At 38.1% G+C, this 25,331-nt stretch overlaps 1 protein-coding gene across 8 annotated transcripts in view; it reads right to left on the bottom strand.

Annotated features, from left to right (window-relative positions):
- The window catches only part of ZFYVE28 (zinc finger FYVE-type containing 28), a 159,173-nt gene that overhangs the window by 28,219 nt on the left and 105,623 nt on the right, over positions 1-25,331 (bottom strand). For 6 of the 8 annotated variants that reach the window (XM_071556940.1, XM_071556941.1, XM_071556946.1 and 3 more), the window contains 3 exons: positions 23,507-23,608; positions 14,499-15,863; positions 3,497-3,601 (listed from right to left, as the gene is read on the bottom strand). In XM_071556940.1, coding sequence (XP_071413041.1) covers positions 3,497-3,601; positions 14,499-15,863; positions 23,507-23,608 — 1,572 coding nt within the window. The remainder of the gene's footprint in view (positions 1-3,496; positions 3,602-14,498; positions 15,864-23,506; positions 23,609-25,331) is intronic. The other 2 variants (XM_071556942.1, XM_071556943.1) reach the window with 1 other exon arrangement.

Raw genomic sequence — 25,331 nt, 5'->3', positions numbered from 1 at the left:
GTTTTAAAAGTTATTATTTAAATATAAAGTTGTCATTTATTGGCTTGTCATAACCTTAAGAAATACAGTTTACCATCTGCTATAGCAGGCTAATGCTTGAATACAGAATTCATCAGCATGTCTTCCTCCTTTGCACTTACACCAAAAACTTCAATGAGGTTTTGAAATAAAGTAATTTTAACCACTTTGTTCTTCTGTTGTTTCACTTATTTTTCCCCATCATTCCCAAAGCAATGCTCTTCTTGTATTTTCTGTCTCCAGTCTTTCAAAGAACTCAGGGTCATTCTTTAAGCATATCAAGTCCTCTCATTCTGTGAGCAGACCAACAGGCTGCACTCAGGTTTCCACTCAAATTAAAGTGTCAGGATCTTGTCCAATAATTCAAACATGTTGAAAGCTGACAAATTCCTGCAATTTATTTTTAAAAACAACTGACTTTACTAATTCACACTGAAATGGATAAGATTTCAGAGATGTCCTTTATTAGCTGCCTGTTTATGATTTACTAAGTTATACTAAAAATGGTTCTCAAAGTAACTTTTGTGGAAAGAAACTATTAAAAAGTTAAAACTGGGTGGATTTTTTGCCTGAAGCTGGTATAATCAATGGACCAATGGCCACATCCCTGCTGTAGGGCAATTTTTACTCAAGTCAGCAATATTACCTCACAGTCACAATGACATACAACTTCAAGTCTTTGCATAAAAGCACAGTTTCTCTGAAACTTTCTGAGATACACAGAACACACTCATTCTTTGCCGAGAAAGTTGACTGTTGGTAAGGGCATCTCAACTCCAGACACTGCTTAATGACCATTTTACAAAAAATTATCTTCTGGATTGGGCTGAACTTTTAACTTCTTGACCATCAGACCTCTGAGATTAGAAAGAAGAGCCTTCTACACGGATCAGGTGACAGAGAAATTATTAACTTCACCTCAGCAAAACCATTTGAGAAGCCCTCTGTACCTTTATTTCTTCCCCAATTTGTGCTCTAGCAACCTTGAGCAAAGTTTTGAAGTGTTTTTCAAATTACTCTGTGAATAGTCAGCAAAGTATGCAACCCTAGTTCTCATTTACGACTGAAAATCTTCAGCCCAGACACATTTTGACAAATTAATTACACGCTTAACCGAAGCTTCCACTTTTCTCCAATGACTAAACCAGGAACCTTCAGGAACTCCAAATTTAGGAGTTTGGTGCCTGAAATTAGGTGGGATGAATATAGCTCTAAAACACGCCACAGAGTTGGTTGATGATAGAAAATGTCAATGGCAGTAAATCACAGGCTGAGTTGAAACAGCCTCTTTAACTGGCCCCAGAGGGCTCCTTACAGTCCTGGCAGCTTTTTCTTTCCAATAAAAACCAAAATGGCAAACAATGACCCATGGGTTGAATGGTGCTCTGGGATCCAAGGAGTGAGAATTTTCCCTCTGGTTCTCTATTTGGAAAATGGATACTGATTATTTACTAGCACAAAGGAGTTATTTATGTTTCACTGGAGGTTGATTGGCCACATAAATGTATTTGAAGAATTCCAGGTTTAGCCAATTACTTTATAGATAAAACTGAAAAGGTTACATATAATTTCTAATTGTTGTTAAGTGAAAACAGCAAAATATCAAATACATTAAAATCACACATTTCAGAAGAAATAAAAAAACAATTTATGTATTATTTTGGATATGCAACACAAGGAATTTCGCTATGCCACAAAAAAACATATTAGAGATTGTCTTTGCAAGGAACATGCCTGTTGCAGTAAACAAATAATGCAACTCTAGAGTCTGACGTTATTTAATAGCCAAATAAAACTCTTTAGGTAACACAACATAAAAGAAGAGGGGAGTCCTTTAAAAATAATGGATTCTAAAATACAAACAGATGTACTGAATATTACATTTCTGTGCACACAGATCTAGGACCATACTGCTGTGAAGCAGTTGGATTTCTGAGCCTTTCTTTTTGGCTTCTTTTATTCCATTAAAATAGGTCATCAAAAGGAGTTTAAATTTTTTTTAAACTAAGTATTTCAAAAGGGGAAATTCCTGTCATTATAGTCAAGTAGGCACTTGGCTGGTTTGTTTTACTGGACCATAAACTACAATAGCTAGATCTCTAGTAATAGCAATCAGATACAGAAAAATAGGCAACTTAGATTTTGTCAAGCCACCCAGGGATGATACAATGCTATAATTCAGTGGACAAGAACACAAGGCACGTGTGCAAATACTGTCTTGTAAATCAAACTTTAATTTCCCTAAGCATCAACACAGTGGCAACTGCAATACTAACATATGAAGGCAGTACAGTCAGGCCTTGAAAAGAGGTGGTGAACTAATGAAGACTTACTCTCACTGCTACAGTTACTCCTGAATAAGAGCAACTGAGGCTACTCCTACCACCATTCATACAGCCCTGTGTGAAACAGTCTTGGATGTACACTATGTAGAATGGGGCAGTTGCTGCATGCAGGTAAATTGGATTTTGTTTGAAGAACAGTTGAAAAGAAAACGTATTTCAAAATTAAAACAATGAAAACCAGTTTTTGTTGCATCTTTCTGCCCGTATTTCAAAACTGTAACACTCAAAAAAAACTGAGCTTGATGATAGATACAGCCTAAAACCCCACCAATTATTATATTTAGTGTTCCATCTATCACTATTAAAAAAGGCACTTTACCTTCTCTTTTTACCTCCAAATGTAGACAACATTTGAAATTCCTAAAGTTCAAATGAAGTGCTGGGTAGAGACAAAAAGATGAAAAAAGAGGGGACAAGAGACAGTGGAGGATGGTCTATATCAGCTGAAGTATTGGTATTTCTGCCTGTACCAGAGTAAAGATGTTATTGCACACAGTGTATGCAATATATCACATACATGTGTGTTATGTAAACACTGGAAAAAGAACTGATACTTACTCTTGGTTACATTTTTCTGCCGTAAACTTCATTCCTCTATTATTCTCATTAAGTGGTTTGAACAAAACTAAGGTTAAAACTTTCATACAGTTTCAGAAGATAAGAATATAAACTTGTATTCTTAATAATTTTGGCCTACAACAGAGCGGAAGTTAAATTATCATTAACTGCAATGCTCCCTCATTTTATTACCTCATTTTACTAGCCAAAACAAAATGGAAAAAACATGTTTTCTTAGAAAGCCAAGGCCGAGCTAGGAAGAGCTGTCACTTTTCAAGCTACAACCTGAAGTGTCTCCTAAGAAATGCCATATGGACAAATAAAAGTGAGATTATGGACATGTGTAAGGGATTCCTGTACGCATTAAAACTTTTCCATGAATAGTTGACTCCCAGTTGTCACAGCACTGAAGGAAGCTGCTAGGCAAAAACAAAAACAAAGCCAAAAAAGCACCTATTGTCCAAGACGAAGGATACTCAGAAGTGTTGCTGTCACTTGATTAATTCAATGAAAATTTTCAACCAAGCATCAGTCAATACCATCCGTCAAATCTGACTGCAAAGTGATGTTATTACCTCAGAGCGTATATGCTGGAGAGACTACAGGTAGTGACAGAAACACTCTCATAGTCACTGCTGGAGATGGAGCTGAGGGGGGAATCACGTAAGCCATCCTGAGAACTGAAAAAACATACGGAAACAAAATGAACTGCTGAAGCGAGCAAAGGTAAAAACAGAGCACCGAGATAAATCATGGCTTGTCATGGCTCATACGGAAATAAAAATAAACTGGCAGTTGTGGTTTTGCTCTTAAGAAAATGATACAAACCTATTCTGTTTCTTCCCATAAGGACAGACAACTTGGCAAAGTCAGTTGGTACATCTTAAAAAAATCTTCAATTTGATTCATGCCATGCAGTTAAAACACTCAGGAAAGAATTGAGGATCTTACATTTTCATTGGGGACAGAGGAATAGCATGCCCATGCTGCTAAGCAGGGTATAACCTTATAGTGAAGATATAACAAAAGTTCATAACTCAAAGTTCATAAAGTCACCATGTGTTTCAGGCCAAGACACACTAAACCACACGCTTCAAAAACTGCTGGATTTTGTGACCATTTTGATCTGTTTCCTTCCCGTTGGAAGCAAAAAGTCTGTTATAAAGCAGAAAGTTGCTTTCAGTGGTGGAGCTGAAGATAACACACCTCCCCTGACCCTAAGTTTGCTCAATTAGCCATACATGTACCTCAAAATTTGTGCTTTGAGCCAACAGATAATCAGAAGGAGCAGTCCCATGGCAAACCACTGACACTTCATTAGTGGAAATCCACTAGCTACTAAGTAAAAGATATGAATAATTTAAATGAATGGTACACTGGCATCCCTGGACTAATGAAAAACCTTTAAATAACACATAATTTTCAATCTTACATAATATTATCAACATAAACTAGGATTAGAGGATTAAAAATAGTTTCATAAGCACTAAAAATTGTCTTGTAAAGATCAATTTTTTTGTTTTAGTAACAATTTACTGCTCAACTACTGGAAATTCCACAAGCTGAAAAAATTAAATTATATTAGATAAGAAAATACATAATCCTGAGCAAAGATATCAAAGCTGTATTGGCTCTAGGCGGTGCAGAAGACTCATTCAAGCCTGCTGAACTCAATGTTCAGTCAACAGAAATCTTTGGACAATGCAAAGAGAAACCTAAGAAACATCTCTAGTTAAAACAGAGGTAGTTATAGAGGTCAGGGTTATTTTACCTTACTTCTCCACAATTACTAGCAGATTTTTTATGCTTTTTTGCTTTTTAGGCATATGCATACCAGCTACATTCCAAATTCTTCACTGAGTTTACTACTGTAGCTATTTTTTCAGCTAGAAGTCTGGAAGAATACATAAGAATTCTTCAAAGCAATGTATGGAAGGTCCGTGCTCTAATCCCTCTAAGAAATAATAGGATTTGTTTGCATACCTCCCACTAATCACTCAGAAAATGTACCCCTTCATGTTTCTTATTTCTGATTGCCAATTTGAAAATAAATCCCAAATGTACCAGGCTTTAGTTGAAAGGAGAGACTTCACAACCGGAAAATAATTTTATCAGACTTGAACAAAAATCTATTTAACTTTCATTCGTTTTATGTAATTTCCCTTGCTAATTCTGCTCATTATGAAGAGATATATGCATTTAAACAAAGGCTTACTCTTTTATAGCTCATCACCTTTAACCATCCAATCTTACAATATGGTCATGCTACAAAAATGTACTTTTACTATCTGTTTTATGGCAGTTAGATGATATTAAGAAAAACATTAGCATATAATTTCACACCATGATTGGGCAGGTGTGGTGGTGTGCTCGCCCCCCTTTTCTGTTTAAGCAGTAGCCAAAAATGGTAGTCGTGATGGCTGCACCCAGGCTGGGCTCTGGGGAGGCAGAAAGAGCCATAAATCTCTCTCAGCAGCTGAGGGGAAGTGGAGCCTGAGCCAACCAAAGTACAACTGGAATGCAAATTTGACTACTAGTCAATCATCTTAGTCAATAAATAGTGGACAGTCCAGTCCTGAGCTCTCCTGCACCTCATCAAGGATCTCCCCTTGAGCAGGGATGCCTCTCAAGGTTACTCCTGAAGGCTGAGAGAAGTGAGCTGGGAATAAGCATGTCAGAAGCACTGAAATATTAGCTAAGGGATAAAAAGACTGACTGCACAGATATATTCCTTTAGTCATAAACCATTGACTTAAGAGCAGGACTACGTCTGGGCCTGGCTGCACTCAGACTCCTCTCAGAGAAGCCTCCTCTGAACCTCATGACTCAATGAAAAGGTCTCCCTGTTCTCTATGCACTAAATACTGACATTGACCTTGCCATGGAATCTTGTTAAACCACTGTCACATGTACCATCAAATTTTGTCAAGTCATTGCCTAACAGCATTTATACCCATTGTTGCTTGTCTAGCGAGTGAAGCCCATCACTTTTGGAGACAGTGGGAGAAGTTGTCTGGCAAAGATGAAATGTATTGTTCAGAATAAAGTAATCTTTGGACAGCACAACCAGGAAACAAGAACAATGAGCAAACTCAGCACCTTCTTTTATGCTCTCACCTCCCTGTCATTTCCAGATTTTTCCAGTGTAATAATCCTGCCAGTTGATTTGGGGAGTAACTTTTTTTTCTGAAAGATGTCAGATGTGCTGTCCTTTAGTGCTTTCTATGAAGCTCTGCCTGATATATTTGAAATCCAGTCAAAACTTCAATCTTCTTAGGTTCTAGTTTTTAGCTCTTACCCACAGCCCAAAGGGCTTATATTTTTCCAAAGAACTCGAAGTTTTCACACTGTTTTGGGGAGTTAAGTGCTCTAAGCTAAACCATAAACAAACCAACCACCACCCTTAGAGTACAATCTCTCCGTTAAGGGCAGATATTATTTATTGTGAATATTGTCCCAAGTCATGAAATCACTTTCCGTTGTCAGGTAATTATGTGGAATGGACAGTCTGAGCCAGAGGGCAAAACAATAAAGGACCTTAATTGTAAGTAAACTCAATGAGTAACCTCTAAATATAATGACCCACAATGCTTGCATTACCAATTATCTCAATGTTATTTTTATTTTCATCTTCACAGATGTCTTTATTCAGAACAGATAACAAGCCTTACCTCATCTCTTCTCCATCCTTCTTTTCCTCTCACCTCTAACCAGTTGCCATCGGTATAACTTCTCAGTTCCACCATCTCAGTTGTTTTTAAGTCCCGTCTTAACACTGTTTGCCATTCTAAATTGCTTTAAAACATCTTTCATTTTCCCCACTGCACCTTTCACTTGGTGTACTAAGCTGGCCATGCTGAAGGACCCTCTGATACCAGGATAAGACATCCACCTGCTCAGTCACCACTGGGCAATGCAAACTGTTTGCATGCACCTGACACAAGCCACACTCACAGACTTCAGTTTGTTGTAATAAACAATGTGTAGTTTAGAAAATTACAATGTGTAAACATTTTTTATCTCTCTTTTGTATCAATCTAGATTGAATTTTTGTACAGGAAATAATATTTATGATTTACAGTGTTTATCTCTGGTTCATATCCAGGCTGTAACACTTCAGATAATAAATTTTGTGTTTATTTAGTATCAGGAAATGGGAATCCAATAATGATAACTGTTTTATACTTCCTCAGTGTTATACTAACTAGCTAAAAAAAAACAACCAACAAACCAAACCCCAAGGAAATAAAAAAGACCCTTGACATACTGCTTTCCCTCTCAGTACACACAGACTCGGGGTAACTTTTTGTAGAATTTTCTTTTTATTAGTGTCTGCCTGAAGATTCCCTCAGCTCTGCTAAGATGCTGGTAGACCCTGAGGTGAATTGACCTGTTTTTCCCAACTCAAGATTCCCATTATCAGCTGATGATAGCTCAGCATGCATGTTCATTAGCACAATTATCAGAGAAGGCACCTGCATAGAGCCACCTTCTGCAGCTGAGAGCAGCTAACCCTTCCTTCCCATATCAGCCCACCTGAACTTCACCACATTGCAATTAATCATGTGTTGGACTGGGATTCACAGGATTGCTTGCACGTGTAAAGCAGCACAAGTTTGTTTTGTTTGTAGGTCTTAAATGCCTACACTGCTATTTTTAAAATTACATTCAAGCACTGGATAAAAACCACTATCCATGCTCATCAAAACATAATTCCTCAGCACTTCTGATTAAAAGAAAGATTTGAGGCAACAGAGCAAAGTGAGATGAGGTGATGTGGCTGCCTCTTCATGGAATACTGGCAGACTGAACTAACAAACCTGTAGTTAAAGCTGTTGGCCACTTTCTGTAACTAATCTAAGAAAAAAACCCCTGAAAGCCACCTTTATTTTATCCTGCTTTGTGTGCTTTTTTCCTACTGGAATGTGTTTATAGCCTTTTACATTTAATTAACCCTCTGGTTGTTTCAGGGCATGGTTTCTCCATGGAAGTTATCACGACTTACAATTACATTCCATGTTACAGCAGTTAATTGGCACAGATCTTCTCTGCCTGGCTCACTACATAGGGGATAACTCTAAAGCTTCATGGGTCACACCAAAGCCACTCAAAGTATCTTTAAAACTCTCTTTTACCAATCAGTTCAGAAACCTACATGTTGAGAGCTAATATAGTTCACTGTTGCTTCCACTGATACAGAAAAAGGAAGCTGTATAAAACACTGACACCTTCTGTTTGCACACTAAAGCTTCGTACCAGCAGTCATGTTATTGGACAACACAAAATCTGTGTTCAACAGACAAGGTAAAACAGTGTCACTTGTAATTTGAAACTTGATTTGTCAAAAAGAAGGGGAGGAGAGACTGGAAAAAAATTCATTTATACTGAATCCGACTTTGGCTAGTTGCACAAAGCAATGAAACAGAACACCAGAGGTGAAACAAAGAATTTCACTCAACAACCAGATCAAGTATTGCTTAAGGGAAGTTTTGCAGTAGAAAAGGCTGGTGTTTGGTTCCCAATAAACTACTATTTTCCTTTTTGCTGCTAAGTTTTCCTTCTCCTGAATAGCTACTTAAAAAACTGACCATTGCAGGACACTAAACAGACATTTTTGTTGATGTGAACTTGCACAGCTATCCATTAATTTTTTACGAAAAAGGTCACTTAATGTAAAAACATACACAATTTTTTCAAGTCTTACTGTGATGGGAGTATTATAGAAAAGCACGAATTTAAGACATTTAATCAAGTCACTCTGCACTGCAATATCAATCTAGTTTTGATAAATGAGTACTTCCAGAATCAAATACTAAAAACTAAAAGGCACGAAAGGTAATTCTTGTGAATTTGGTTAACAAGTGCCAGTCATCTCCAAAATACAAATGGCTCTTTTCCCTGCATTTACCATGGTGGAATGACTCATCCTAAAGTTGCTGTACTGAAAATGTGCACACAGCACATGTTGCCAAGGATTGAACAAAATAAAATACAGGCGAAAACCCACAAAATTAGAAACAACAGGTGTTCATTTTTTGACATAGTTATTCTAATATGCTGAAGAAATAAAATTTCAAACATATTACAATATAGACTATTGTAATATATAAATATTGTACAATATATACAACTTAAACATTACAGAATTGCAAGATTAAGAAATGAGACAACTTGAACAGCAAGCTAGAGAAGAATAAATTATTCATCTTATTCTAGTATGGTAATACAGATCAACAAATAGCAAAACATGCTTTTCCAAGGGTGCCTCATTCCTCCTCCTCCTTACACTGCAAAAGCATATGGCAAAATATTCTATTTTTTAAGCCCCCACAAGTAAATGTGAACAGCACAGCATCTCACAGCTGATGGACACAGCCAGAGCTTGCAGGAAGTGTGAAGATTAGAAACTCTCCTCACTACCAATTTCAGCTCCTTTTGCCAATTTTCAGGTGCTCTGTAAAAGGTTTCATCAAGAGTACATTCAAACAGAACAAGGAAAATGGAAAAAAAATGTGTAAAAATTTAAGCGAGACACAACAGACCTGCAGTGGAAAAAGATAGAAACCAAGCTTAATAATCTGGGGGGGTTTATATCAGTACTGTCTCGAGGTCAGCATGCCGATAAACAAACATAGAACAGAATCAGGTATTTGGACTAAAACAGGGAAACACCAGCATTGTGTGACAATACAACACAACTTGCTAAACTGCAGAAAACATTAGGTTTACAAGGACTCTTCAACCCTGGAAAGAACAGAAAGCCAAATATTTACATAACACCAAAAGAAAGAAATCTTCACTCTTTGCAATTGTCTTTCCCCTGGGAAAAGGCAGGTGGAATACTGTGACAGAATGGGTATTTTAAAACAAAGTCTGTATAGCTTGTTTCCAGTTGAAAAACAAGGAATACTGGATACAGATTTAAAGCCTGGTTTTGGTGTTATGTCCTTTTTTAACCTAAAACACCAAATGGTGCTTTGTCATAGTTTTATCATCTTCTGTTGTATTTTTACATGACTTTCCCCCTTGAACAGTTTGTTTTGCTTGCATGACAGCCTTTATTTATCACATTGTCCCTTCAGCAGATCACATATATATTTGCTGGTGCTTTTCTTGTATTTGCATCTCACTAATGGTGCCGCCCAAGACTCTCCTCTTTTGCTGTTTTATATCTCTCAGATACTTTGAAGCAAATAACAGGGAAAGACATAACATCAGCTATGACTTATAAACCAAAGCAATGAAAACATGATGGCTTTCTATGATGGAGTGACCACATCAGTGGACAAGGGAAGAGCTTACAGATGTAATTTATCTGGACTTCTGCAAAGCCTTTGACACTGTCCCCCACAACATCCTTCTCTCTAAACTGGAGAGAGATGCAATCCATGCACAGACTGTTAGATGGATAAGAAACTGGATGGACAGTCAAATCCAGAGGGTAGTGGTCAGTGGCTCAGAGTCCCAATGGACATCAGTGACAAGTGATGTCCCCCAGGGGTCTGTATTGGTCCCAGTGTTATTTAATGTCCTCATTAATGACACAGATGAAGGGACTGAGTGCAGCCTCAGCATATTTGCAGATGACACCAAGCACCAAGTGGTGCTGTTGACACACCTAAAGGATGGAATGCCATCCAGAGGGACCTGGACAGTCTCGAGTAGTCCATGGGAATCTCATGATTCTGCATGGGAAGGACATCTGTCTGCTAAAGCGAGTCCATAGGGGAGTCACCAAGATGACCAGAGGCAAGGAGCTCCTCTCCTGTGGGGAAAGGCTCAGGGAATTGGGATTAGTCACCCTGGAGAACAAAAGGCTTTGGTGTGACAATTTTGGACTTTCAATACCTGAAGGGATCCCACAAGAAGGACAGAGAGGGACTTCTTACAAGGGTCTGGAGTGGGAGGATAAGGGGGAATACCTTCAAACTAAAATAGAGTAGGTTCTGATTAGATGTTAGGAAGAATTCTTTACTGTGAGGTGGTTAGGCACTCACCTCAGAGAAGCCATGGATGCTACTTTAAACTCCACTGAGTTCTGAGGCTAGACAAAGAAGCCTGAAATACCACCTATTTCAGATATAAGGATTACTATGGCAAACCTGTCTGTATAACAACTGATTTACTAAAACAGTTTGTGTCACAACGTACACATTTGACATCTGCTTGATTCAGACAAGGGAAAGAAAATGTTCTTCTCCCAGTTGGTGACTTACAGTAACTAGAAAGTAAATACATTTATCAGTTTGATGAATGAGCTATCCTGCAGCTTTTTCATGTGAATTAGATTGCTTATTGTTCTAGCTAATGGGTCCATCATTCTGAAAATAATCTACCGACTCCAACATTTCCCCTATGGTTAACTTGGCATTCATAAGCATTTCAAAGGGAGCAGTGGCAGAAGCCTAATGTGATCTTCCAATTTAAAAATACCAGCAAAAAGCAGTGATTAGTCTCTGCCCAAGCAGTGTGAGTAAGGAAAGGTCCACAAAGTTCTGTTTTGTAACTGAATTATCTCTTTTACTGATGACTAGTGATTCAGAGGCAAGAACCAAATCTATACATAGGTATCTATAAGAAAAAACTAGGATCTATACATATACAATTTTTCAATCTAGTACTCAGTAGATCCCCAGCAACTCCACCTTTCACAGAAGCATCTCCACCTTTCACAGAAGCATCTCCACCTTTCACAGAATGTACTGAAGGAGTTAATATTAGAATACTTCCAAATAAAGCATCAACAATCTAATAGCCAAACACCTTCATCCCTATTTCTTTACTGCTGCAAAGGTGGAATACTTGCCAATTAGTAACAGCTGTAATGTAGTCTCAATAAGAAATAGAGATAATTAGAAGTAATCAACAAAGTAACTGTGGTAGGGACTATGGTGAAAACAGACAAATCCCACTAACTTGTTAACAAAATATTCAGAAACATTCATCCAACAGTTTTAGGAGACCTCAAGAATGAATAAATGAATTATTAACCTCTCTTTTAAAACTTCCCTGATGCCTAGAGTCTAAAAGGTGGCAATCTCTAAAAATAAAAAGGATTCCATGGGGATTCAAACAACTCTAGTTCTGTGAGCCAGATATTCATGCCAAGCAACTTAACAGAATATATCAAAAGCTAAAATAAGTAGACAACAATATGAAAATATGAAGGTCTGTTTGGGAAGAAGTAACGTGACTTCTGCAGAGGGAACCTCTTGGGAACTCTCTGAATGGGTCAAGAAGCTTGTGATTCAGCTGTCAAATCCATGATTTCCAAATAGGTTCTGTCAAAATACCTCACTAAAGGCTTTTCAGAAAACCAAGGAGCTACAGCATAAGAGGGAAGGGCCCCAAAATGGGTAAATGATTCTTAACCACAAATACGGAGAAGCTGTTACACAATCACTTCTCAAAAGAGTGAGAAGTCATTGCTGAAGTTCTTCAGCACCCTGAGAGTTTTGTTTTTATGTACAATCTTCAAAACAAGGGAGAGCAATGAGGTCTGAAAGGTTGCTACCAAGGCAAAATTATTCAGGGTAATAACCAGAACAGACTGAAGAACTGCAAAGGATCTTCAAGTCTGAGTAACAGGTAATATAATGGCAATACTCAACTGGTAAGTACATGGAGAACCATTTGATAGGGAATGAGATCACAGGCAACATCTTGGGGCTTTAGCAGACAACTTCAGAAACAACATCAGTACACCACTTGGCAGAAAAACCAAAGACAAGTACTTAAAATGAGTGAAAAAGAAAATAATTGTGCCACTGTGCACATCCATAGTTTGCTCCTATCTTGAGTAAGTGTAGCTCTGATTCACTTATTGCTGAGAGGAAATTGTGTAACTGAAGAAGGTTTAGAGCAAAAAAGGCATCACCAAAGGTATGGTCAATGCCTGAATAAATTCTGATCAAGTAGGCTGTGACTTTTTGAATCTGAGAAAGTAATAACATAGACAAAATGTGACTTAGGTTCTACAAAATTACAACAGTTGGGAGAGGCCAGACAGGAACCAAAAGTGAATAGAAGGACACAGAAGAACACAGACTTACACAACTCTCTGTAAAAGGACAATTCTCAGATAAAACTTTTAAATAGTATTAATAGAAGCTGGACAAATTGGAGGAGAAGAAGTTATCACATTCACAAAATGTGGAAGGCTGAAAAAGAAGCTTATATTTTTAATTTCACTATATTTGGCAGACTTTTCTCACAAAGTTCATTTAATATCTTAGTCAAGGCAAAAATTAGTAGACAAACTGTCTGAGTTTTGTAAATGATGTATGATTTATCAGGAAACTAATTAAATATACAGTAAATACTTTTAAGCAGTGTCCACTTGAAGAGTAGCAAAATCATGAAATGTCAAAGGGATTTGTGCACTACTTTATAAAATTATGTTCATTCAGAAACCCTGTTGTAAGGCCTTGAATATGATCATGCTTGCAAGCTTAAGATAGCAGACACTCAGAATAATAAAATAAAATTACCTTCTCAAAAGTCAAGTTTTATGCCCACTAAGTTGTATTTTACCTATAAAAGGAATTAACTCCAGGCCAAAGAACTCTTGATTCTATTTCTATTACCAGGAACATATTTCACAATTCAATAGGTATGTTATTCAACAAATGCTTATTTTTGCAGCCTTTATATTGTGGTTATGCTTCACAATTCAAGCTGCCTCCACTGTGTTTTCCTGAACTCTACAAACAGAACAAAATGAGGGATCCTGCATCACACATACAAAAAAATAAAGCTGTCACAGAAACACAGAAAACAACGGTAACTTTTCTCCAATTTCCTCCCTCTGCTTCATGATATTAATACTTCAGGGAAACTGAAGACAGCTCTTACAGGTTATCCTCTAAACAGTAAACCAAAACAACATCAGGTTTTCTACTGATTTGTGTAAGATCCCTAATGTCTAATCAAAGTCAAGCTGAAGCACGGCATTTTCTTTACAGTCTTGTTATGTTATCCAGCTCCTTATTGTCATTAAATATGCAGAACCTTAATCCATGACTGTTCTTCTATGAACTTTGGCTGAAATGATCCTGTAGGTTTAAAAGGCTCCTCTGCACTCTGTTAGGCTCCTTCAGGATACAGTCACGAACACACTCATGCCCTCAGGTAACATGCTCACATCAAGCCCCTTCTCTCAAATGAAGCTAAAATGTTGAAATGTTTAGATTCCAATTTAATCCTGTGCAGTGATGCAGAAGTTAACTTTCTAGTATCTGCCAGACACACTTTTCCTGTACAACAGCAAAGCACAATGGAAATAATGACCCAGGTACCGTTTAGCAGCAATGCCCTCTTGGATACATTAAGCAGGTAATGCAACATTGATTTCAATGATATAGAGACATTAGACTAAAATTCACATAATCTCCAAATGTTTTGCAGAAAAGGCGAAGTCCACTAACAAGCTACCTGCAATAAAATATGGATAAATTCCTTAATCCTGCAACACACTATTGTCTTTAAAGTCACCATTATCGATAACACCAGTCAGTACAAGGGTAACAGGAACTTATGTACATGCAAATTACTACCAACACAGCAAGCTACTCTTACCTTGAACTAGATCTTGACTTTACATCTTCCTTTGCTGTCCTTTCACTACTAGCATCTTCACTGTAGTCCATTTTTTTCTCACACAGTTGTTTTCTCTTATCCCACTTCTTCTGCTGATTTGAGATGCTTTCTGCTTCTCCCTGTGAATCACTTTCTGCTCCTACCTGTGAACCTGAGGAATGTGCCAGGCACTTAGAGGAGATTGGCAGTTTTTGCTCTTCACTGCCAAAGTCTCTTTCTGCTAACAAAGCAGAAGTTTCAGGTTTTAATGTTTCCTGTGCAGGGACTGAATTGTCCAAGTTATCTACATGGTTCAGTTCCTTAGACTTTACTAATGTGCATGAAACATTTACAATACCTCCTGCAGAATGTTTAGTCTTTAAACCTTCAACACCGTCCTCCCTGCTGTCTTCACAGCTGCCACAACACACACAGGAATTAATTAGACAGTTTGTGGTAGCTATACTGAGTTTATGGGATTCATCCTCCTCCTCATTTGCTAATGGATTAGCAGATCCAGGAACACAACTAATAGCTGCTTCTGGAGTTGTTACTGGGGATTCTGAGCTGGAGGGAGATTTGGGATTGAATATTACAGTAGCAGATATTTTCATTCCCCCTGTCCTGTGAGCAATCACTTCTGCAGTTTCTGCATCATCCCCATATGCATCCCAGCCATTGAGGTACAACTGTGAGTCCGGACCCTCCAGGCAGCTGCATGAATTCGGGACTGAAACGCCAGACATCTGCTTTCCATCTTCAACATTGTTATTATTGCTTAAGTCACTTTCAGCATCTTTTAACAGCAAACTTTCCTCTGTCTGATGCCCATTCTCATACAGCAAAGCATCTCTATATTGCAGGTTCTGTTTTGAATCATGGCAAGGGTTATTCACCCAAGCAAAAGTATCACTTACTGAATCCAATCCAGCAAGAGCTTCTCCTGCTCCATCTAGGTCATCCATGAAAAACACTCTGTCCTCTTCATCAGTTAAGTTGTCAAGATGGTGTCTTGTTGGTGAAGCTTCTGTGCTAGAACTATTTCTTAGGGTAGGTCTGTGAGCTGGAGACTGACAGATGCTTGGAGGGGAAAGCAGAGAAGACATTTCATCTCCGACTCTGTGTACCATCCTGTTCAGCTGTTCCAGCTCCTGTTCATCATACTGCATCGAACAAGCCAGCTCAGCCTCTGTGTTCTCAGCTTTTGCTGAAAGTTCCTTAGGAGGCAAAGTCGCAGTTAAGCCTGGTGTAATGACAGAGGGTACTTCAGGATCTGCTCTGACAGGAAAATCTACATCTTGAGAGATGCAGAGGTTACGTTCCAGGGTGTGCAGTTCATCCTCAGTGAGCGTCTGAAGGAGATCCCTGGAAATGAAGAAATACACACATCATATGGCATTTACAATTATAGGAGGCCCTGGTGTTACAGATTTTAAGAAAGCTTTTATTGTTAGTGCAGAAATCCAGAATTTGAGGGCACAGAGTACTTCCAACTGTGTAACTCGAAGCACATTTGGCATTCCTATTCAGAACATGTGACTGTGGATGCCTGAATTTGAGATTAGCCATGCAAACACAGGGTATCAAACTATAAACATGCTTGCTGTGAAGCCCCCAAAGAAACCAAAACACACACAAAACTGGAACTTCCCCCTCCCCATCTACCTACAGTGAAAATGTCACCCAAAATTAGATGTATTCAGTTATGTCAATTTTTTAGTAATAAATTTTACTTTAATTAGCAAACCAATTTGCCATCCTTCAACTAGATTCTGAAAAATATTCTGAACAATAGTACTGCAGAAATTTCACAGCATTATACCATCAGATAAAAGAATTCATTAAAAATAGTAATATCACTTATGTAACACTGATAACTGAAAGCCTGTTCACTGAAATAGGGATTGGAAGTTTGATCCCTCCTGCCTCAAACACTTAACTCAGTGTTCTGATTTTGGCTGGGATAGAGTTAATTTTCTTCACAGTGGCCCTTGTGGGGCTGTGCTTTGAATTTGTGAAGAAAACAGTCTGATAACCCAGGGATGCTTTTGCTATTGCTGAGCAGGGTTCACAGAAGGCCCTGCTTCCCTTACTGCCCCATCATTGAGGAGGCTGGGGGTGCCCAAGGAACTTGGAGGGGACACAGTGGGACAGCTGACCTCAGCTGAGCCAGGGATATCCCAAACCACAGGGCATCATGCTCAGGATATAAAGCTGAGAGAAGGAGGAAGAAATGGGGATGTTTGGAGTGATGGCATTTGTCTTCCCAAGTCACCATTATGCATGATGGAGCCCTGCTGTCCTGAGAATGGCTGAACACCTGGCTGCCCAGGGCAAGTGGTGAAATAATGCCTCGTATTGCTTTGCTTTTGAGGCTTTTCTCTACCCATTAACCTGTCTTTATCTCGGCCCATGAGTTTTCTCACTTGTACTCTTCTGATTCTCTCCCCAGGCCCATGGAGAGGTGATTGGCTGTGTGGGGCTGAGTTGTCACTGGGGTTAAACCACAACAGTTGGTCATTACAGAGTTGAGCTTCTGCATGATGTTAAGAATCAGGCAGGTCTAGAAGCAGACATTGAGCTATTTAGTAAACTGTGTTTTCAACAAACATGCAGCATCTCCAGTGTTACCCAGTGTCCTCAGTATTGCAGTTTAGGACTATGAACACCTGAAAACAAAGTGTTAGAAGTGCTTTATAACTTTAAAATAAATCCATAGACACAGCAGCATTTAATTTTAGATCTGAATTTAATTTACGTTATCCTTCTCAATTAGAAGCCACATATAAATATATCCTCTGTCAAGAACTCCTGCCAACATTTTCAAAGATCAGTAAGTATATTTTAGCATAAATGAATGGATGGGAAAAGCAGAGGGTTGGAGTCCATTATTCCCAAGTGTTTAGGAATCATTTGCTAGCAGGTGACATTCAGCTGGCATCACAGCAATAATATGCACATATTAGAAGAATTAAGTCTAAAGAAGAGGACCAAAAACCCCAAAAGAAACATTCAACACATCTCACATCTTGATTTCCAGCCCATGATTTGCATTCTTAATTTGATAACTCAAAGACCAAATTTTTTCGCGAGTACTATCAGTTTTTTGAATAGCTCAGAAAATACATCACTAGTATCTCACTTGTATATCAGCTCCCTATAATGTAAAAAATCTAACAGTTTAGATAAGCATGTGTAAGTCAGAAAAAAATTATCACTATGTACATACTATACAATTAAGATACGTTGTTTTTAAATCTTGCTTTCTATGAGCGGTATGACCCTGAAAAAAATTCTAAGCATATAAGGAATACCTTATAAGAACAATTGCAACATCGTATCTTCCCCTTAAAACAAGCCACTTACCTAACAAAGTTATAAACCAGTATTGCTACCTGGCACACTAGAACATTTTAAATACCTATACATTCCTTTCTTTTGTCTAAACTGTATGTAATGATTACTCAGATCTTGCATTTAAACATTAATCAGTGGCTGTAAGAGATTAAGTACTTGAACATCACCTTAAAAACAAACTGACAGAGAATGGTTGAAATTTTAAGGTCAACATAAAAATAGCAGATTATTATTTATTTTTGAAAAAACTATACCAATAGAATGAATAAAGACATAGACTAGCATGATTGTTGCCATGAGGCTTTGTATTGCGCATTTTCACTTTATTAGTTTTTACAGAAACACTGTGATGTAGGATTTTATAAGCATAAATAAAGCGGGATTTTAAAAACAGTTGGGGTTTTAAATTTTAAAAAAACTGCAGCAAACAAGGGTAGCACAAAAATGTAACAGTGAAGGTGTTAAGCTTGTCCCTCCCCTATGCAATGATAATAAAAATGTAAGATAGTTCTGGGTCAGGCCAAGGTCGATCAGAGAAGCCTGGCCCTGATCACAGACCCTGAGGAAGAGCATAAGCACAGGACAGACACTCTGATCTCTGCTGGGTGCATCCTCCTGGCTGCCAGCAGCCTGTAACTTGTGGATTTCTGAGCCAAGGTGGCATCCTTGAGCTCCGTAATTCTCAGAGGATTTTGCTCACATGAATTAGAAGCTGTGTGTCAGGAACTGACCAACATTTTGCTCCTGAAACATCAGCTACACTTCTCCACAGCCATAGAGCCTTCCCAAAACATGAGGTAAGAGTGAGCAACTTCTACAAACAGACTATAATAGCAGCATTCAAAGAAATTTGCTTTCCATCCAAGCATAACTGAGAATGATGAAATGGGCCCAGGGAAAATCTAAGATTGAATGTTCTGACTTTCAGCATCTTGTCTGGGGTTCTGTTCAGTCTCCAGAACACCACATGGCAGCACCCAGGGTTCCTGGATGTCTGTGTGTCCAGAGCTGCTCTGTTGCCTTTCAAAAGGCTGCTCAGACCTATCCCAATGCAGGTTTCAAAAGTCACTGTAGAATGAGGCCTGAAAACACACTGGATAGATTCACTGACTGGAGTGATGAACTCTGTTTCTGCCAATAACACCACCTCAAAATTTAAGAATAATTGTGTGCAGTTTTGAGGATAGTAAATAAAGCCTGATGCTAATCAATGAAATCAGCTGATAGTCATCAAGTCTTTTTAGGTGAGTCAGATCCAAGACTAACATAACCAGTTGTGGTAATTCACCAGCCCTGTAATTTCAGTAGAGAAGTAATCCTGCTTTAAATTCACAGGAAACATGCTCATTTTCCCAAATCAAACACTGGAAACTTTGCTATTAACAAATACAGCTAGTTCTAAAAGAGGTTCAGGCAAATATTGTCACTTCTCTTGTTAAAAATTCACCAGCCAGTATTAAAGGCAACAAATGTTTGATCAACAGTTACCTTTTAGATACATTATATATTTGCTAACATTAGGAACATGCCATGTTTTAAAATACCTATGTAGACTGAGGACAAAACAAATGTCAACCAGTACATAGAAAGGAATGTGAAATCTCACTACTAAAATACTAAACATAGGCATCGTTAGTAAAGTCTAAGTTTAATTAAATTGTAGCTACTTCAACAGTTCATTTCCTTTTTGCTGAAGCACCTTTAACTCATTGTGCTCACATTCAAAACAAGAATTTCTCCCTCTACTTTCATTATTAAGAAGCCACAGGTAAAGGGAGCTTCTGCAATCCCCCTGACAGCAGCAGTGTGTGCTTTCTTCTCAGAAAGGCTTTAGAAAACACTGAATTTGAAATAGAGCATGTTGAGGTTTCACCTGCTTTTACTCTTTTTGGCATCGTATCACAGGAAAGCAATCGAGCTTTCAAAACATGAGGAACATTTTTCTTTCAGTGGTTACAGCTACTGGCAGAAAAACAAAGCAAGTTCTTCAGACGTGCTCTGCTTGTTACAAGCAGTAGTAGAAATTTACTTTGCCTGTTGCAAACCCAATGAACATATTTTACTCTACTGCCAATATCCAGGGTGCAGAAATTACTTCTTCAAAGATCTAAGGCCAGATGTCCATTTAAAAGATAGATTTTTCTAAACAAAGGACAGGGCCACAACATGCCTGATCTTGCAAATTCCTCAAGCCTCCTCCATTAACTTTGCTCCTATTCTGACTAGAATTTTAAATTGTCTTGTTTTCAGAGAACAGCCTGGTTGTTTTTGCCAGCCTGTGCTTCAGTTCATGCTCCAAACAGAGCACAACCAGCAGCCGTTTGGAGCTGCCACTGTAAGTGCATCATTCAGGCACAGGGATGCCACGTGCATCCTCCTGCTTCCACTCACCAAAGTCTGAGATCTCTTCAGATAAATCAACACTGAGAAACCAACACTGATGTATAACAAATAGCACTGGTACTCCTTTACTGCAAAAGTTTTAAATCAAAGGCTTTGAACACGTTCACCGTGGAAAACCTAACCAGTCTTCCCCAAATCACTGTGCAGGCTTCAAAAGAATACAAATTTCACGGTGCCCCCACCCAGTCCTTTACCACACTGACACAGCATGCATATTGCATTTGACTGCTTCAGAATACTTAGAATGGTACAATCTTCTGATTCTGCATCACTTGATCTGCAATCTGCTTGATTCTGCACCACCAAAACCCACAGGGTACTTGTAATGGCCCAGAAACAAGCACCAGGCAAGCAAAAACCTCTGAAATAGGGCAGAATGAAGCAGTACTGCAAAATTCCCTCTGCAAATCTCTGTACAGCAGCCTCACATGTACATACAGTATAGGTAATACTTTATCACAAGAATGTTCAGTGCCACAGGCACTAAAGTTAAATATCTAAGCATATACCAGATGATGTGCTTTGTATGCTTCCTTAGCAGACTGCAGTGGTTCAGCAGAAATGGTTCAGATGTCTCAAAGGAACAGAGATAACACTACTATATAATTATGCATTGGTACATGTATAAAATGTTTTACATCTAAAATAAAAATCAACAAAAGCACCTGGCTTAGATATTAATTAAAGCATTCAAAGCTGTAATTTGCTGCTGAACCTTACCAAAATCTAAGCAAGAACCATTACTGCTTTTGCTCAGAGTGTTTCAATAATCTCTATTGTTTTCAAAGTTGTCAGCCTCCAACAGGACACCAAAAATTTTCCCAGCTAATAGATATTTTTCACTGCTAGTTCTCATTTAATTATGTGCATCCACATAATTAAATGCAGTACTTATCTTTGCCTTACGGATATTTTAGGATAATACAGTTTAAAATTAATTACCTGTAATCCTACAAAATAATCAGCTGTGTATTTGATGTTACTCCATGAGTTAAAATCTTTAGTTGGCTAAAAAGCTGTAGAACTTTACAAAGAAATTCAGCGGGATGTGATCATGTTCTGCAGTAAGATGTTCTATATTCTTACAACAGGCACACAATTGTAGTACAAGATGCAACTATTGCACCTGAGGACTATTGAAACTATTTTCATGCCTTAACTATTGATGATGGAGAATGGAGAAAGGCTCCAGGAAAAAACACTCTTTCTTTGCTGGGGAGGAGAAATACTGATATCAAGTATCTCATTCCATCTTCCTTCATAGGTTTCTGCGAACATTCTCACAGAGTAGGAATTGCAGCCTGATGAGCTAAAAACCATCAGTGATAAGAAAAAAAATATAGACAGCTCAGGTACTTTTAAAAGTAATTTAAGTATCCTATAGGAACAGCACACTTATTTGTATCTCATTGTTACTTTTATTCAATGTATTTTCCATTCAAAAGCATTACTAAAGGAATATAGTTTTATATATATATATATATAGAGAGAGAGAGAGAGATAGATATAGATATACATATATATATATAACTTTATGAGCCCAGTTCTTGCTAATATTTGAGTTCCTGCTAGAGATGGATTTTCTCATTACTTCTTGCTGGAATTTTTGCTCTGATAGATGCTATCTCACTAAGAACACTTTGCAAACTTTGTCTCCTAGACAACTGAAATCCCATTTCTTAATGTTCCCTTGACAGAATAAATAGAAGCCTTAAAGTATATCAGAAGTTTTTCCAAAAACGAGTATGAAGGAGGCTTTTCAATTTTTGAAGTTTGCATTGAAAATTGCAGTTATTGAACAAACAAGCATTTTACTAATCTGTTTTCAACCCTACAACTAAGTTCACAGTAACTGAAAATTAAATGGATTGAGCAATAAACTGACTTCATTGATTTTCATTTTCCATACTGTGAAATATAAGGAGTAAGCAGAAAGTAGAGATTAGAAATATATTAGCTTTTAAATATCCTTTTTGCTTCACTCAGTCACTAGAATGCTGGTGAAAATATCTGTGATAGCCATATATTGGGAATAAGGTATTTTAATGTAAACTACATGGACCTTCTAATCTTCAGTACCAATGAAGTTTTTTTTCCCTTCTAGTTTATGCTTTGTTCCTCAATTCATGTTGTGGTTATTTACTCAAAAAAACCCAACAAACCAAACATGTTGATTTGTGTATTTTAATTCTCAGATTTCCATATGAGTATCACTAAAAATAAGATTTCTAGACAGAAATACTATGAAAATTCCAAGGGACACAAGAGGATGTGGTCTGGATGCTCATAAAGGCTGACTTCAGAAATATCTCCCCTCTGAACAACCCCTGACATGGCTCACAATCTGCCTCAGGAGATGCCTCACCTCTAATGGAGGAGAGAACATTAATCTGGAGGAACTATGGAAAACTATTCTTGCATCAAACTTGTCATCCTGATATCCTGGGAAGGTGATAAACAGGTGAAAATTTGACATAGGGGAAAAAAACCCCTGTCAGAGTATCTCTAGAGATTTCTGGGAACAAAATTTGCAGTTGGTATATTAATTTGAACTCTAAGGAAATAATAGGGTTTATGGATTTAGAAAACTATTTTTAAACACCCAGATAAAATACCTGAAGGGTGACTATAAAAAAACAGGTTGTAGAGATCCTTTAAACATTTAGCTTAAATTCTCCAAAGTAACAAATCAGTCTCCTAAAGACCTCAGCTAAGAAAAAAATACTTGAATGCTCTTTATACTCAAGCCAAAGCCCACATATCCAATGGTAACCAAGACTGAAGCACTGTGGAAAGAGGTACACATAAAGTGATCCATCCTGTAAAAACAGACCCAAAATATGAAAAACTGATGGTCATTTCTATTAAGAACTATGTGAATATTGCATCATAACATAATGGGAAAATGTAGTAAGCCTACTTAACAGAAACATTGATGCTAATTAGAAACAGAATCTCCCAAAAATAAACTGTAACTTCACTATTTCAGGCATCATCCAACCATAAGAAAATCTGAAATGCAGTAAAATGACACTCAGAAAAAAAGAAACTATCACAGAGATTAAAAGTTCAGAAAAGAACCGTGAAATGAAAAGCTAGATTTAGTTATTTCATGGGTATATCAGGCTAATGAGAGGAAAATGTAGTTTATGGTTAACATAGCAAACAAAACCTCTTATGAGTTCTTTTTGAGGCCTCTGATTTTCAATTCAGAAGAGAAGCAGTTATAACTATATTTTATTACTTGCCTTATTTTTCTTAGCAAAGTGTGAAAAGGTCTGAAGAGTTCAGACATATCTTCTGGTTTATGGTCCAAGTTTAATGGTCCCTCGGAGTAGACAACAAGGCCACTGTAATTCAAACACATGCATGAACACACACAGAAATGAAAATTTCATTACACAGAGCAACCACTGAACAAAGAGTCAGACAAGCAACTGTACATAAACATTAGAACTATATTTAAGCTACATGTTGTAATTTTCCTTTTGTCTTATTCACCCACAGTTAGAATTAGATGGTATTTAAAGTAACACAGAAAAGATCCCTTCCCCTCCTTAAACATTGGAGAAGCAGCAGTGGAAGAACATGCATTGATTTCATTGTTGCAGATGACTGATTAACAAAACCCAAAAGAAACCTATTATCAAGTAAGCTGAGGAAAGTCCACTGATTTCAGAGACTGCAAATGGCTTTTCCTTTCCAGTCTAAATAATTTCTAGGCATGGTAGCTGAATCTTAAGCTCCTATTTTTCTACCTCTAAGGTAAATATAACCTGGTCCTGATGTATGATTGAAAAAAAAAGCCCAGATTTTCTAAATCACATAAAACACATTTTGACAATACCATGCTGCTAAATGAACTCAGCACTTGTAGATATTTCCCTGAAAAGAGGTCAGTTCACAATCCTGAGAGCCTCCATGTACTTCACTGTAGGTATCTCAACAGCTCCTCCTGCCCAAATCACTACTGCCCAAACCAGCCTGTGTTTCAGGGATTAAACAACATTCACCTTCTTCCCCATATCTGCAGCATCACACCAAACTGAGTCTGAGAGTGGATTCCACCCACACTGGGAACCACTCTGCTTCAAACTGTTCAATCCTCTGCCCACTGCACAAACAACGTCTGTTGCTCAAAGGCAAGTGGATCACACATTCTCACATTCAGGATTACGTAAGTTTTCTTTTTCCCAAGTCATCTTCCCCTTCATGCCCTTAGAGTCAGTGTTCTGTTACTCAAGGTATTTCACATGTATGTTCCTTTCCTGAGCATGCACCCTTTGACACACACCAGCAAAGCTCATGGCACCAGTTACAAGCCCTATGGGGAGAGGCTGAGGGAGCTGGGGTTGTTTAGCCTGGAGAAGAGGAGGCTCAGAGGTGACCTCATCACTGTCTAGAACTACCTGAAGGGAAGTTATAGCCAGGTGGGGGTTGGTCTCTTCTCCCAGGCACTCAGCAATAGGACAAGGGGGCACGCGCTCAAGCTCTGCCAGGGGAAATTTAAGTTGGAGATCAGAAAAAAATTCTTTACAGAGAGAGTAATCAGGCATTGGAATGGGCTGCCCAGAGAGGTGGTGGATTCACCATCCCTAGAGATTTTTAAACACAGATTGGACGTGGTGCTGAGTGCCATGATCTAGTGAATGGACTAGAGTTGGACCAAGGGTTGGACTCGATGATCTCTGAGGTCTTTTCCAACCCAATCGATTCTATGATTCTATGAATTCCACTGAAGTATTAAAAAACCCAAGAAGACCAAGGGATTAGAGTTTGGAGGGCAAGAGCAGGAGGAGAAGAAACGAGAGAGAGAAAAAGTTTCTTCTTTTGCAAGTCATCTTTTCTTCTCATGGCTTAAGACCAATTATCCTGTTTCTAGGGATATGTACATTTTTTTTCTGTGCTTTCCAAGCTCCAACAAGCAGGTTGCCAGAAGTGAAACAGTTATTGCTGACTCATGTCTGATGTTCTGCCTAAACAAATATTACTGCTTTGCTCAGTGGAAGCTCAAAGCTGCTCTCACCGAACTTCTACCAGATGCAAAGTCACTGTTCCTTTGGCTTTCAGGTA

The sequence above is a fragment of the Pithys albifrons genome, chromosome 5 (genome assembly GCF_047495875.1).
Source record: "Pithys albifrons albifrons isolate INPA30051 chromosome 5, PitAlb_v1, whole genome shotgun sequence".
In the NCBI taxonomy this organism is placed as follows: domain Eukaryota; kingdom Metazoa; phylum Chordata; class Aves; order Passeriformes; family Thamnophilidae; genus Pithys; species Pithys albifrons.
This window is presented reverse-complemented; position numbering and strand designations above follow the sequence as displayed.